Below are 14,603 nucleotides of genomic sequence, written 5' to 3' on the forward strand. Positions count from 1 at the left end.
CCTGCATGGCCAATGTTCTTTCGTAATGCTTTTTTGCTTTTCTTGCCACACTCGTTACCCTTCTGGCCTGCGCTTTATACCACTCATGTGCCTGCCGGTCACCTTTTTCCTTAAATTCCCTCCATAGTTGTTTCTTTTTTTGCAGCTCAAGGTTAATGGTGTTATTCATCCATTTAACCCCTACTTGATTTATTATTCGGACTCTAGGTATACAGTCAGCCATTGCTTCATGCAAACAATTCTTAACTGCCTCCCATGCACTATCAACTTCTAGTCCTTGCAGTTGTACATGCCATGGCACTGAACCAATCAAACTCCTAAGCTTGTCATAATTTCCAGCCCGATAATTCCACATGTACCCTGTCCTAATTGAAAATTCCACACCTTTAGCCACCTTCCAAGTCAAGACCCTATGATCACTCTCATGTTAGTATTACAGCTTTGTCGATTTGTCGGGTATGCTTCCGTTCAACAGAATGGACTGCTATTTCTGTTTTTCATTTGGTTATTACGTTTCGTATTGCTTAGATGTTCTGGAATTGGTATGTTGCAGTCATGAAATGTTCCTGTAGTCTTGCCCATAAAGATCTGATTATGGAACCTGTGTGATGTCACAGCCTTGTTAACAAGGAAATTGGTATACCACATTGTAGTATTCAAGTATTTCTTTTTGTGAGATTTTGTATGTTTTAGACGTCCTGCCAGTTTTTGGTTCGTGGTAAACACTAATTTATAGTCGGTGTGTTTAAAAACGTATTTGTAAATTTTGTATCGGTTCTGGATGTAAGGCAATTTAATGATTTTTTGTGTTGGGAAGTTTGTTTTGGTTATTGGATTGTTTTGACAGGTCTCACAGTTTTGTTGGCATAATTTATTAACTGTGTTGGGTAATTCCGGTTTTTAAAAATCAGTTAATTTCTTTATTTTTATGTTGTATGTTTTTTGTTTTATTTTTTCTTTATTTCTGTTTATTTCTATGTAAACCTGAATTACCCAACACAGCTAATAAATTACGCTAACAAAACTGCGAAAACCCTATCCAATAACCAATACAAACTTCCCAACACACAAAAAAAAATCAATAAACTGCCATACATCCAGAACACACAAAAATTGACTACAAAAACTATGCCATCATAAAAGGGGTACTCCTAAACAAAAACAGGCAAAATAGCCGTAAAAATTAATACTTTTTTTTTTTTTTGCCACCAAAGTTGGCACTGAAGAGCAGTTATGATATCGCCATGACTGGGATGGGTGGAGGAATTCATATCATACCATACTTGCGATGTTTAACACTTTCATTGCCAAGCTGAAAATTGGAATTTCGTGTGGTGGCCAACTTTTTTTTATTTAGTTAACGACGTCCACGCGACTACGCGTGATCGGCCGTTTGGTGAGAACTCGCATCGCGTGATTGGCGATGAACGTGTTAAAATACAGTTCTGAGAATGCACTCTGGTGATGATGATGATAGCAGCGTTCACTTTCTGTAATAGAGGGGAAAAATACAATCGAAGAAACATTTTTGATCGCATATCGTATTATAGTGTGTTAGGAAATGATTTTTATGTTTCAGCATATGTATGCTACAGAAGTGTGTGAAATTCCTTCCTGTAGTACTGATTATCCTACCAGAGAACAAGCAATAGCATATATGATTCCTCATTACTTCATTTTTAATAGTGATCAAACTGATTGAAAACATCTTGTTTTTATTATGCTATTTTCAACAACAATGATTCTCCATTAGATGCTTGTAAATTGCAATCCCCTTTATCAAACAATTTGAGTTGAATAGTGGCAGCACTTGCGAAGATGTTTGTTAAAACAGTTATCCTTTTGGAGAAAATTTGTTTTCCCTACAGCTTCTTTCAGATGATTTTATTTATTGCGTGAAGCCTGGTTTTGCAGTTCTTGAGAAATAAAGATAACGTTAAATGCAAAACCCCGCGATTATCATTGCTAAACTATGAATTTAATTTTGTAATATAACTTCATATGACTTACTCAAAATATCTGTTAACCTTGCTACCAGTGAATTACGCAAAGCAGTTTTGCATATTGCCTTTATGATTAAATATTGGACAAAAGCGCACACAGTCTCAAAAGTGATCTATTTTTAAATCACTTTTGAAAATAATAACAGCAATATGTATCTTGTTATATCTAACAAATTATTATGGGCAACTCCAAGGAGTCTATAGACTCATCGAGGGAGACCCTATCATATCAAGAACAACTATTCGACATTCACACAGTATCTATCATGCTTTGCCTTGAACTCATTTACAGTCATGGCACCCACAACAGTCTGGCAGCTTATTCCACTCATTCACCACTCTCCAAGTAAAAAACCTAGCGCTAACAATCTTGCTAACCATAGGCGAGACCTATCTAACTTTTTGGAGACTGAATGGGCTATTCAATCCACCACCAGCCAATCATAGATAGCTGGCCTATGACTAATTATAGGTGGCTTACAAATAAATATTATTTCCTTTCTAGAAAAAGAGGAGCCTGTGTAGCTCAGTGGATGTGGCGCTTGCACACCACCACGCTTGGCTGAACGAAGGAAGACTTGGTTTCGAGTCTAGTCGGCAACTAAAGGAAATTTTTCTAAGCCTTTTTTCGACTGGTTCCCGAGTTACTCGATCTCTGGCACGGGCAAGCAGGTTTTTCCTCCCGGAAACTCGGGTTTTTCGTCCTGTAAACTCAAGAAAATCGACCGTAGAACCTACATTATTTCAGACATTAAATATATTGTGTTAGGGTTAGGGACCACGAGATGGCGGCACATTTGAGCCGTCTCTCTTCACCACGTACCGCTTAATTAGTGATAGCTTGGGCCATCTGTCTCTGATTGGGTACCAGTGGAGATTGAACTGCCCACTCAGTCTCCAAAAAGTTAGATAGGGCTAAATGGCCTCGCTAGTCCCGTATACGGGAATAAAAAGGCGTTGCTGATTTTTTTTTCTAGAAAAAGATGGCGACAATGGAAGAAAGCAAAATTTGATGGTAAACAAAATCTTCGGAAGACTTTGCGTAAATGAATTAGAAAAGCATGAAAAAAAAGCTGGAATCATTATATTAATAATCGATTAAATTATAACTATGTATTTTAATATGTCTGTAGTATGATTTCGGTATGAAATTATTTGGGTGTGGAGAATACAATTTTGTTGAATGGGAACACTTATACTGAATACTAATGCAGAAATGCTGAAATTGGTTTCCAAATTTTTTGAAAGATATAACCACATGACTGATTCCGGTGATTGAAGAATTCGTTAAAAAAAATAATTTCCCAAATGTCTCAAGAATTACTCAAAGTCATCTGGAACAAAAACAGGTCACATTATGTGAACAACATTTTTTGCTTTTTGTTACCTTGATTTTTCAGCTGAAACCTCTAATACCTTAAGACGGAATCAATATGGGAAAAACAGCACTTATTGTTTTTCAGCTGTCTGCTGAAACATCGTTTACTATATTCCAGTTAAATATTTTTAATTAACATTTAAAACAACAGCCCCCTTAAGAACGTGGTAAATACATTATTCTGTCTATCTAAAAGGCTAACTGGCAACACTGTGCCGATCAGAATCTAAATAAGTATTACCTAATCTAGCCATAAACAGTTGGAAGCTACTACTGCTCGTTTCAATTCCACATTTAGGTGATACTCGGGTGTCGTTTCTTGCTGGCTACTCTCTCAAGCTCCGACCACAATTCGGAATCCAAAGGATTCAGATCGGGACTTCCATACGGATAATCAGATGGTAATACGTGATCGGGCACATTCGTCTTCAACCACTGTTATGTGGTCCTCGCCTTGTGTGCAGGGTCTGGCCTGTTGGAAGGTCCCCTGCCTAATGTGAAACAAGATGTCAGGGGTCATACCACAGCTTCCGGCATGGTACCTTGATACATTTTGGCAGAGGCTTTGAACCCTTTCTGCAGAAATGCAACTTGAATACCCCTGATACGTCACTACCAAACCATCACTGACTATAGGTGATGACCTCTTTGAATCCTGAGTGCTATGACACGTGCTGTGCAACCATCCGAGCCATAGGTTAAATGACTCTTCAATGGTGAAAATCATCTCAACTGTGAAGAGGATATCTCTGTGTCTGTTTTCGCGCAATGCCAGAAGTGTTATTGGGAAGTGTCCCAATAACACTTCTGGCAAGAAGAAGAATGATGATCGGCTCTCACCTCAGGTCACCAGTTAGTACACGAGGCATCGTTCTCTGCGAAACAATCATCACTTTCTGCGTTCTCACAGGAATATGGAATAGGCGTGCCTTCACCAGCTGTTGCATGTGATGACACGCCTTAACTGCTTGGTCGGCCTGTTTTTTGGCTGTCGGATACATGTTCCGTATCGTTATAAAACGGTTAATAGTCTGATACACAAACATCTTACTGATCCTGATTATTTTTAGCGTCTTGAAAATAACAGGTGACTGCATTTCAGCCTTATGAAGTACTATTATAACTACACGGTTCTCATTTCTCATAATCTCCCTACTGCATGATAATCTGTACGGCTAGACAACTCTCTCTCTCTCTCTCTCTCTCTACTGATTAACACGCGAATGTTGGCTGTGTACAGCGCCACTAACGGAACTAGGCTCTATTTTTTGGGAATTACGGAAGTTGTAATAGAGTTTATGACAACACTGTGTATATTCCCCTGGAGTGCACCATTGGGCACTTTAAATCATGCAGATTCACGCCCACATACCATACCTTAATAGTCCGATACACAAACATCTTACTGATCCTGAGTATTTTTAGCATCTTTAAAATAACAGGTGGCTGCAATTCAGCCTTATGAAGTGCTATTATAGCTACACGGTTCTCATATCCCTACTGCATGATAATCCGTATGGCTAGACAACTCTCTCTCTCTCTCTACTGATTAACACGCGAATGTTGACTGTGTACAGCGCCACTAACGGAACTAGGCTCTATTTTGGGACATTACGGAAGTTGTAATAGTGTTTATGACAACACACTGTGTATATTCCCCTGGAGTGCACCATTGGGTACTTTAAATCATGCAGATTCACGCCCACATATCTTACCACTTTTTTTGATGTCAGTCAGCCACCTCTTTTCTACACTAATAATTTATAATTCAATCAAATATCCTGCAACTGCTGTAACAGCATTCTGTGCTATTAGAATGAATGCACATGATACTTTTTGACTTTACCAAAAAGTATCATGTACATTCATTTTCTTTGTGTAACCCAACTGTACCATTATAAAATGTGATCAAGTTACTCAAACATGACATTCCCTTTGTAAAACTGTACTGTTCATTGCAAAGTATAAATTCTCTCAATCCATTTCTGTATGCAAGTTCTCGCCAATTTTTTGATAATGTTCATTACAATCACTCTAGAGATACTGATAAGTCCATAGTTAGAATCCCCCCCGTGCTGAGACTCAAATTATACTCTCAGATCAAAGGCACATTTAGGTAAACATTTTTGTACTTTCTTTCACCATGCATTCTGACATCTCATAAATTTAAAATTAATTAAATTCATCCACTCAGTGAGGAATTATTAGTTCAAGTTGTTTCGTAAAGAACCTTTTCTGATAAGTCAACTACGCGGAAATATATTCTATCATTTTTCTAAATTCCAAACATTAATAAATCCCATTTAGCCAGAACACAGTTTGTAAACGCCACATCCACTGAGCTACACAGGAGCCTGTGTAGCTCAGTGGATGTGGCGTTTGCACACCACGGCGCTTGGCCGCACGAAGGAAGACTTGGTTTCGAGTCTAGTCGGCGACTAGAGGAAATTTTTCTAAGCCTTTTTTCGACCGGTTCCCGAGTTAGTCGATCTCTGGCACGGGCAAGAGGGTTTTTCCTCCCGGAAACTCGGGTTTTTCGTCCTGTAAACGCAAGAAAATCAACCGTAGAACCCTCATAAGTTCAGACATTAAATATATTGTGTTAGGGTTAGGAACCACGAGATGGCGATACATTTGAGCCGTCTCTCTTCACTGTGTACCGCTTAATTAGTGATAGCCTTGGGCCATCTATCTCTGATTGGTACCAGTGGAGATTGAACTGCCCACTCAGTTTCCAAAAGTTAGATAGGGCTAAATGGCCTCGCCTACTCCCCGTATACGGGAATAAAAAGGCGTTAGCTGATTTTTTTTTTACAGTTTGTAATATATAAATATCGTCGATTTTGTTCCTTTTGCTGTAGTCAATCAAAGACATTGATCTTTTATTTGTGACCGACTTCAATTCACACACAACGCAAAGAATCATGATGGTTTGACTAAGTAATTATTTGTAGTTGAAAAGAGCTTTTTGTTTTTCAGCTGAAGATAAATTATCTGGTATCATAAGGATTTTTTTTTTCTGAAACCCGTTTTTTTTTTTTTTTTTTTCACTCAGCAAAAATCATCGGCTATTGAACATTATTATTATGTGACACCTAAAGACTCATCGAGAGAGAGAGAGTGTGTGCCAACAGCATCGAACGATTGAACCCCTTCCAACTACTAACCGCGCTCAAATTGCTTAATTTTTTGCTGAGCCATGGCTGATTATTATCATCAGGCTAATGACGAAAGTGGAGAGTAGCTGCCAACAGATTTCATGGGCTATGCATGTTAAAATCATTAAAAATCCTTCAAACTATCTGCGATGGGATTGGCTAATCTTCAAGCTGCAAAAGTTTATTAGTTAGTGCTAAACCTTCTCGACTACTCCCTTTCGGGAACAAAGCGCTAGTGGATTTATTTTAATTCACTAATAATCTAGAGACAGATATTGTTTGCCTGTCCTGTTCTGCCAAATGTCATCTGCATCCAGGAGGTTGACTACTATGGACCTCTACCTGAGTCCATAATGTACAGTAGAAAGATAAGATGGTGAGGTTCTAACCTCTTCCAGCTCGTAGTTTGAATCCTATGTCTGTAGATATCTATGTTCACATAACGAAAAAACCAAGTTTCAGGTAGAAAAACCACCACCGTATGAGACTAAATAACTCATTTTTGAGTGAAAAACCCTGATAATGGATCCTCGGGTGATAGGATTTGGATCCAGGTCTTTCTGAACATTGTTTGCCTACTCGGAGTTAAAGATGGTTAATATTTATTCATCGTTTAGTTTAATAAATAACTAAGTAATAATCCGTATTGGAGTGTACATATGTTGACTGCAGGTAGCGTAAAGTACTCCACGTGTTTGTTAGCCTCGTGTGAGTTGTAAAAGAATTTGATCAATCATATGAGGTTAAGTTAATCGTTACTTTATTTATTTATATAGCAATAAAGCATGAGTATTCCATTTCGAAATGAAGATTATAAGGACGTGAAGTATTGGAACAGCCGATATGAACGGGAAGAATTAAATGATTGGTTATTACCATACAGCAGTTTTCGTCATCTGGTTTTGGAAAATGTACAGATGTCAGATAAAATATTAATGATTGGTAAGTTTAAGTGCGATGAGAGAGAGAGAACATTGTCTGATAAGTTTGGAGACCAAGTTCCAGGCAGCAAATCCTAAATCTTTTCTGTTTTAATCACAAATGAATGCGTTTCCAACATTTTTCCTGTGCGATTGAATTCTCTTCCCTGAGAACCCAGAAGAGAAAGATGCCCAAAATTTGAATATCATGTGTCAGGCTGTAATAAGTTATCATTCCATTTGGAAAAAAAAAAAAAAAAAAAGTCTTATACATTAAAGGAATAACAGAAAATATATAGGTTTCTTTGTATGTCACATTCTCTCCTGCATATTTAAAACAGCATTCCAATTCCAGGAATGCTGTTTTTCTTCTATATGGTTCCTATAAGGAACCATATAGAAGAAAAGCGATTATTCGCGTACGAGTTGTAATCCTAATAATCCTACAATATAATCGTGTATGCGATTATATTGTAGGATTATCTGTATAATTATACCTATTTATAAATTGAAAAATTAAAAAAAAAAAAAAGCACCTATGTACTGATGACAATTACACATTGCAGTTTGAAGGGAGGATTATTGGTGAGAATTTAGAGTCAGAAACTCCATATTCTGTAATTCAGGAATGTTTCATCCTAGCTGAGTAATCTTGCCTTGCAGAACATACAATTTCTACTAGCCATAGGATCCTAGGCTACCACAGAAAGATTCTTCCCACAAGTTCTTTCAAATTCAACATACTCTTAATTTAAATAGGGTTATGAAGCTCTTTGGAATCAACCCAGTCTTAATTGGAATGATCAAAAAATTTCCAAATTGGGAGATAGTGATTCTGAACTCTCACCAATAATCGTACCCTGTCATGAGTATGCAAAAAGTTTTTTTTTTCAATATGTGTGTGTGTGTGTGTGTGTGTGTGTATATATATATCATTATAATTATGCAGATATTCCCAGGATCGTGCATAAATAAATTATATGACTCCTTATAAAATTGTAAGATACAGATATCTTAATGGTAGTAATAAAATTCACCCTCAAGGTGTGTTCAGGCTACTAACAGCAGTACATTATTAAGTTTACCTTATTATTAATTTCCAATCAACAATTTTCCCTGAAATTAGTCTATTATCTGTCAGCACTCCAATATTGCTTTATCTAACATGTCGTTCTTCTAAGGTACTTCTGACCGAATTAATCCACCTAGACTTTGATCTTTTTTCTGGGTCTTTTTCCTGCCATCTTACATTAAATATCTGTTTTGCTAACTTTTCCTCTCCCATTCTGATTACCACCTCCAATGCTGGAGTGCTTCAAAAGCTCTCTCTTTTTATCCACTCTTTTTTTCTGTATATAAATGGCCTCTCACAATAACCGCTAATCCTATCCACAACTTTGTAGACGATACTCATATGACACACCAGGGTACAATACTTGGACATCCCTGGCTACAAGATCATTTACAACTATTGCCTTAAATATTGATCTAAATACTATCCATGAATGAGTGAGGACAACCTTGTTATGTTCAGTGCCACCTAAACAGTCTTACCTTTTTCTCATGCAAAAGAGATCTCAGCTAACCTACCTTTATCCTCAATAATAACAAATCAACAGACAATATCAGATCTCTTTCCTTGGACTGATGTTTATGCCATTCTCTTGGCATTCTCTTTTGTTTTTAATAACTAATATTTAAGGAAATTGACAGCGTATACTGGAAATATAGATTAAATAAACTTTAATATACACTTTCCGATATTTCGGCGAACGTTACGTTGCCATCTTCTTGGGAACTTACTAAAAGGACACGTGCACACAAGTACTAATACAACAAATGAGACTGAGGCTAGGACGCTAGCGTTTTCCTAAAGTCCTGATGGTGCCCCCTGGCGGGCTATATTGGTAGTTCTTGGCCTTTGGGCTGAAGTTCTTTTGATAAAAGTTTCCCAAATTTGGGGCAGTTTCATGCATCCAAATTTGTTGAGGTTTGGCATGTTCCTAAGGGCCGAGGCTGATTCCATGAATAGTCTTTCATACTTGAACTTGCTGCGGTGTATTACTGTGGCTTTCTTCCATCTTATTCTGTGGCGAGTGTCCAGAGCGTGGTCTGCAAGCCCAGAGTGGCTGTATTGGTGAAATCGGATGTAATCCTTGTGTTCTGAGATTCTGATATTTGCTGTCCTGCCTGTTTGGCCAAAGTAGGACAGTTTACATTTGTTAGAGTCATCTCTTTTGTTAGAGTCTATTTTACATCCAACCAACTCTCCACTGTATAAAAATTCTAAATCTGCTCATGTTTAAAATGCTACTCACATGTTTGGGGTGATGGACCTGAAACTTCCCTTAAAATCTTTGATGTCATCCAGAGGTGAGAGTAATTAGGCTCATTATTATTATTATGGGCAACTCCAAGGAGTCCTTAAACTCATTGAGGGAGGCCCTAAACATCATGTTCATCACAATTATTCGACATTCACACAGTATCTATCATACTTTGCCTTGAACTCATTCACTGTCATAGCATCCACAACAGACTCTGGCAGCTTATTCCACTCATTCACCACTCTAAAAGTAAAACACCCAGCTCTAACACCCTTATTAATCACACTCTTGCCCAGCTTCCATGGATGTCTCATAGTCCTCCCACCACCAGTCCTGTTCTCAAAAATATCCTCTGAATTAATCCTATGCAAGCCCTTCAGCAATTTGAATGTCTCAATCATATCTCCCCTTTTCTGCCTATCAACCAACTTTTGCAACCCACAAATCTTCAACCTGTTTTCATAAGGTTCATTCCATAGACCTGCTATCATCTTGGTCACTCGCCTCTGGATCCTCTCAAACTCCTCCCCATCAAGAAGAAACCTAGGTGACCAGATCTGGGCACAGTAATCAAGATGGAGTCATATCAAGGCTTGATACAGAGGACAATAACTTGCTTATCTCTGCTCATCAAAGTATTCTTCAGCATCCAAGTGATTTGATGAGCTGATTTAGCCACTTTTGCGATGTGCCTCCTAAACTTCAACTCCCTATACACCAACACTCCCAAATCCCTGGCCTCATCAATTTCCTGGAGTACAGTTCCACCAATGTGATATACTGCTGCTAATCTTTTCACCCCAAAATGTATAACCTTACAATTTGCCACATTAAATTGACTATTCTCCTTATTCCATACCTCTAATCTATCCAAATCATCCTGCAAAATTTTGACATGTTCTGCATTCACTATTGCCCTACCCAACTTAGCATCATCAGCGCACAAATGAGCCGTTCCTCTCATATCCTTCCCTATATCATTAATGAACAAATTAAACAGCAGTGGTCCAAGAACAGAACCCTGCAGCACACCACTAGTCACAGGCCGTCTTTTGGACTCTACTCCTGAGTAAACATCTCATGGATGATCCCCCCCCCCTCTCTCTCTCTCTCTCTATCTTACAGACTTACTCGAGTCTCTATCTCACAGCTCTTCCTATTCTATAGGCTATTCTACAGGTGCTTCCATGGTCACTGTTCCAGTCAATTGTTATCCATCATTCCTCCAATTTTTGTTGCACCTGTTAATACAAGAGTTGGCAATTTCAAACACACCAAACTTGCCTCTATTCATCCTCTTTTATTCCATTCACCTGTGTCCTCTGGCAAACAGCCTTACTCAAGAAGTATTCCCAAATAGCTACAACCTCAACTCTTCAACAACAACAAAATATCAATAAACTTCTTAGTCTTCTTCTGCATCACAACACTTTGCTTATAGGTATCTTGACCTCTTGTGTATGAAATGAATATATATAAAAAAAATAAAAGATTAGCCCTGCTCACACATTCTTGAATTCAAACAGTGTCAAATTATTTCCCAATGTCTTCATTTTTAATATGAATCTACCATTAATGCCATCTGCTCAGGTCTCAGAACTCTCATATCTAAAATCTCTAATATTTGATAAAGTGCTTTATTTCTAACCCAGCTCAGATCCATAACTTAAAACTGGTTTGAATGCCATCTTGTATATTACTAGTTTATTGTTTTGGCTAATTTCTCTCTTATTACATATAAATTTATTCATCTAGTTCTCCACCATGCCAGCTTTGCTTATTCTTATCCAGATTTAATTTCCTATTTGTTCCCACTAAAAACTGCCTAAATTAGCCGAAATATTTTACTTGTTCAATAAGTTATATGTTCAGAATACAGCTGAAGTTTTCTAAGTTCTTGCCAATTTTCATAGTTTTTAAAAGTTTTTAAAATGATAGTTTTTAATAAAAAGGTGGCACACTGTTTGGCAACTCCTATAGGTAGAGATGACCTTGCTAATGCTTCTGCCTGGTATCTCCACTTGGGCCTGGCTCCCACTGAAGAGACCTCAATAAAGGTTGAAACTAGTCTGGGTAGTGGCCCTTCCCTTAATGCATAATATTATACATATCCGCAAGGGGATGTGTTTTGCATTATGGGAGATACTGAGATAGGAGTGATGTTAGCTTGCTCCACCTTTGCAACAAGTTGCCCAGTGTTGTACTTCCTTACCCCAGTCCTGAAGATACTTTCAGATGCAAACTTTGTTTGCTCACACTTGGATAAAGGATTAAACTAAATTTATTATTTCATAGCTTTGATTGTTTTATTGCTAATATTCATGCCAAATTTGTTACAGCCGTTATTCAATTTAGTTAGAGAATCCCTGAAGATTGGCAATGGCACGTAGGAGTACATCTGCATAAAACAAAGAGCTAAGTTTGATATCTCCAATTCTAATATAAGGTTTAATGTCACTTGCTGTCATAGTGTGATCCATATAGATGATAAGAGTGGAGAAAATGTGCAGTCTTGTCTTACATATGATTTTACATCAAACCATCTTCCTGTATTTTCTTCAATTCTAACTGCTGACTTACACATTAAATATAGATTATGTATTTCTGTGTATAATGTTCCAGTTATTATTACCTGAGACCTCCATGGAATCAAGGACTCATTGAGAGAGAGGCTATAAATTACCCAAACCAGCTGTCATATCTCCTCTAAAATTCATTTACACCAGATGCACCCACTACTCTTAAAGGTGAACTATTTCACACACTCACTGCTTTGTGAGAGAAAAATCTAAGAAGTTAAGTTTGTTCTCGACTGAACAAACTTAACTTCCGTGGGCATGTTTTCTCCCTATCTTCCATACTGTATAACGAAAAATTTCATCAGATGCTATCCAATAAGACCCATTTAGAAGTTTATAGACCTCTATCATATCACCCCTCTTTCTCCTGTTAATCAGAGTCTTTAAACCACATACTTGCAGTCTGTCCTCATAATCTAAATCCCATAATCTGGATATAATCCTTGTAACTCTTCTTTGCATCCATTCCATAGCTTCTTTATCCCCTGAACCCAGGAGACCAAATCTGCACACAATAATCAGGTGCTGTCTTATTAAAGCCTTATAAAGAGGCAAAATGACTTTCTTATCCTTATAGGTCAAGGTTCACTTCAAGATCACAATTATCATTCGAGTTGTATTTGTAACTTTTGCTATATGACCTTTTGAACTTCAAATTCCTATCTACCATTATGCCAAGATTTCTAGCCTCATCACTTTTTTGTAGCATAACTGCACTATTATAACATGGCACTTGTTAGATCCTAAATGAAGGAATCTTGGGAAGAAATCATTCATTTGGAATCTAACATATAAAACTTGCTGACAAAGAGAAATACCTGCACATTAGCTGTAATTAAAAGTGAAATTTCTTTACTTTATGTAAAATTTGTATTCTTTATTTCAAGTGCCTTATATTTAAGCTGATGTGATTATATTAAGATTCATTTTTAAGTATGTCTAAAAAGAGAGATAATCTGATTTAAATTTAAGCCTCACTTAAGTTATGTAAAATTTACTGTGAGTCATCTAAAAAGTTGCTAAGTAATAATTCCTGGAAGGCATAAAGCTACACGTGTACAGCGTAACACTAGCGGCTATAGCTTATTCGGAAAATTACGTTGCCATGTATTCTGTGAATCCAAGTATAACAGCGTCGTAAAAGTGAAGGATGAACCCAAAGGGATGACAAGATAAGGGCCGTGTGCAGAAGAGGGGGAACTGAGAAAAGAGGGCTCTCTATAGAAGAATATAAGGGGTTGAGCCCGTATTGGAAGACACTCCCTCTGGTCGTAACGTTTTCCTGTTTTGGTGGTTCGGAGGTTAGCGGGCAGTTTCGCGTAAGGGGGGTGAAGTCCGTGATAAGATGTCGGACTGCGAGCACTCTTAAAATGAAGTAAGATTCTATGCAAAGCTGAAGGTGAAAATTCCAGTCCTAGCAGAATCAAGCCGTTGCTGAAAAGTCCCATCGAGCTGTTCCTGAAATGCAAAGATTTGAGTCCGTTTTTGGCAGAAGTAATGAAGATAGTATAACCCCTACATTGGCATATGGACAGCCAATAGATGAGAAGTATCCAGACATACACATGGTGTAGAACGATGTGAAAAAAGCTTAGTAAGATGCAATTACTCTAATTTTGTGTGAAAGACCATTAGAAGAGAGAAGATTGTTTACGAATGCGAAATTAAGAACTGTATTCTGAAGAACTCTGCGGACAGTCTCTATTTGGAAAGTTAACCTCCTTTGAGAGTAAGAAGAATTGTTTGGAAGAGATCTTTTGTAATTTTGTATGTGATAGGATTAACTTGATGCAATAAGAATAGTAGAATTTAGTATCTCAGTAACATTAGAATGTTTGTTAGTTTTCTCTTGTGAGTAATACTACTGAAGGGTATTTAGCTTAACTTCATATCATTTGCTATCTATCCCAATATGCAGTTATTGTGTTTAGCATGCTTTATAAGATTTAATTAATTTAGAAAGTGTTAACCTCTTAATTCCAGTTTTATTTAGTATTGAGCATAATTGAATTTTGTATTGTGTTTTAGATATTCCAATAAGCATGTCATATTTACCTGAACCTGAGCCATGCCTGATTACGATTCCAACTTACCACTTATAAAAATAGAACCTATTTTGGCAGGACGGATTTAGAGAGTGAATATAATAATAGATTTAGGTCATGACTGCAATAATCTGAATCTATACGGCAGTTTAAATAAGATATTGTGTAAGAAAGCTAAGAATCTAGTATTGTC

At 37.3% G+C, this 14,603-nt stretch overlaps 1 protein-coding gene across 1 annotated transcript in view; it reads left to right on the forward strand.

Moving 5' to 3' along the window:
• Positions 1-7,292: 7,292 nt before the first annotated feature.
• Positions 7,293-14,603, forward strand: part of LOC150108277 (EEF1A lysine methyltransferase 4-like) — a 40,666-nt gene continuing 33,355 nt past the window's right edge. Inside the window, exon 1 of the mRNA XM_090415721.1 lies at positions 7,293-7,481. Coding sequence (XP_090271847.1) covers positions 7,325-7,481 — 157 coding nt within the window. The 5' untranslated portion in view covers positions 7,293-7,324. The remainder of the gene's footprint in view (positions 7,482-14,603) is intronic.

This window comes from Typopeltis vanoorti, chromosome 3 (assembly GCF_054136105.1).
Source record: "Typopeltis vanoorti isolate ZY-2024b chromosome 3, IOZ_Tvanoo_1.0, whole genome shotgun sequence".
NCBI lineage: Eukaryota > Metazoa > Arthropoda > Arachnida > Uropygi > Thelyphonidae > Typopeltis > Typopeltis vanoorti.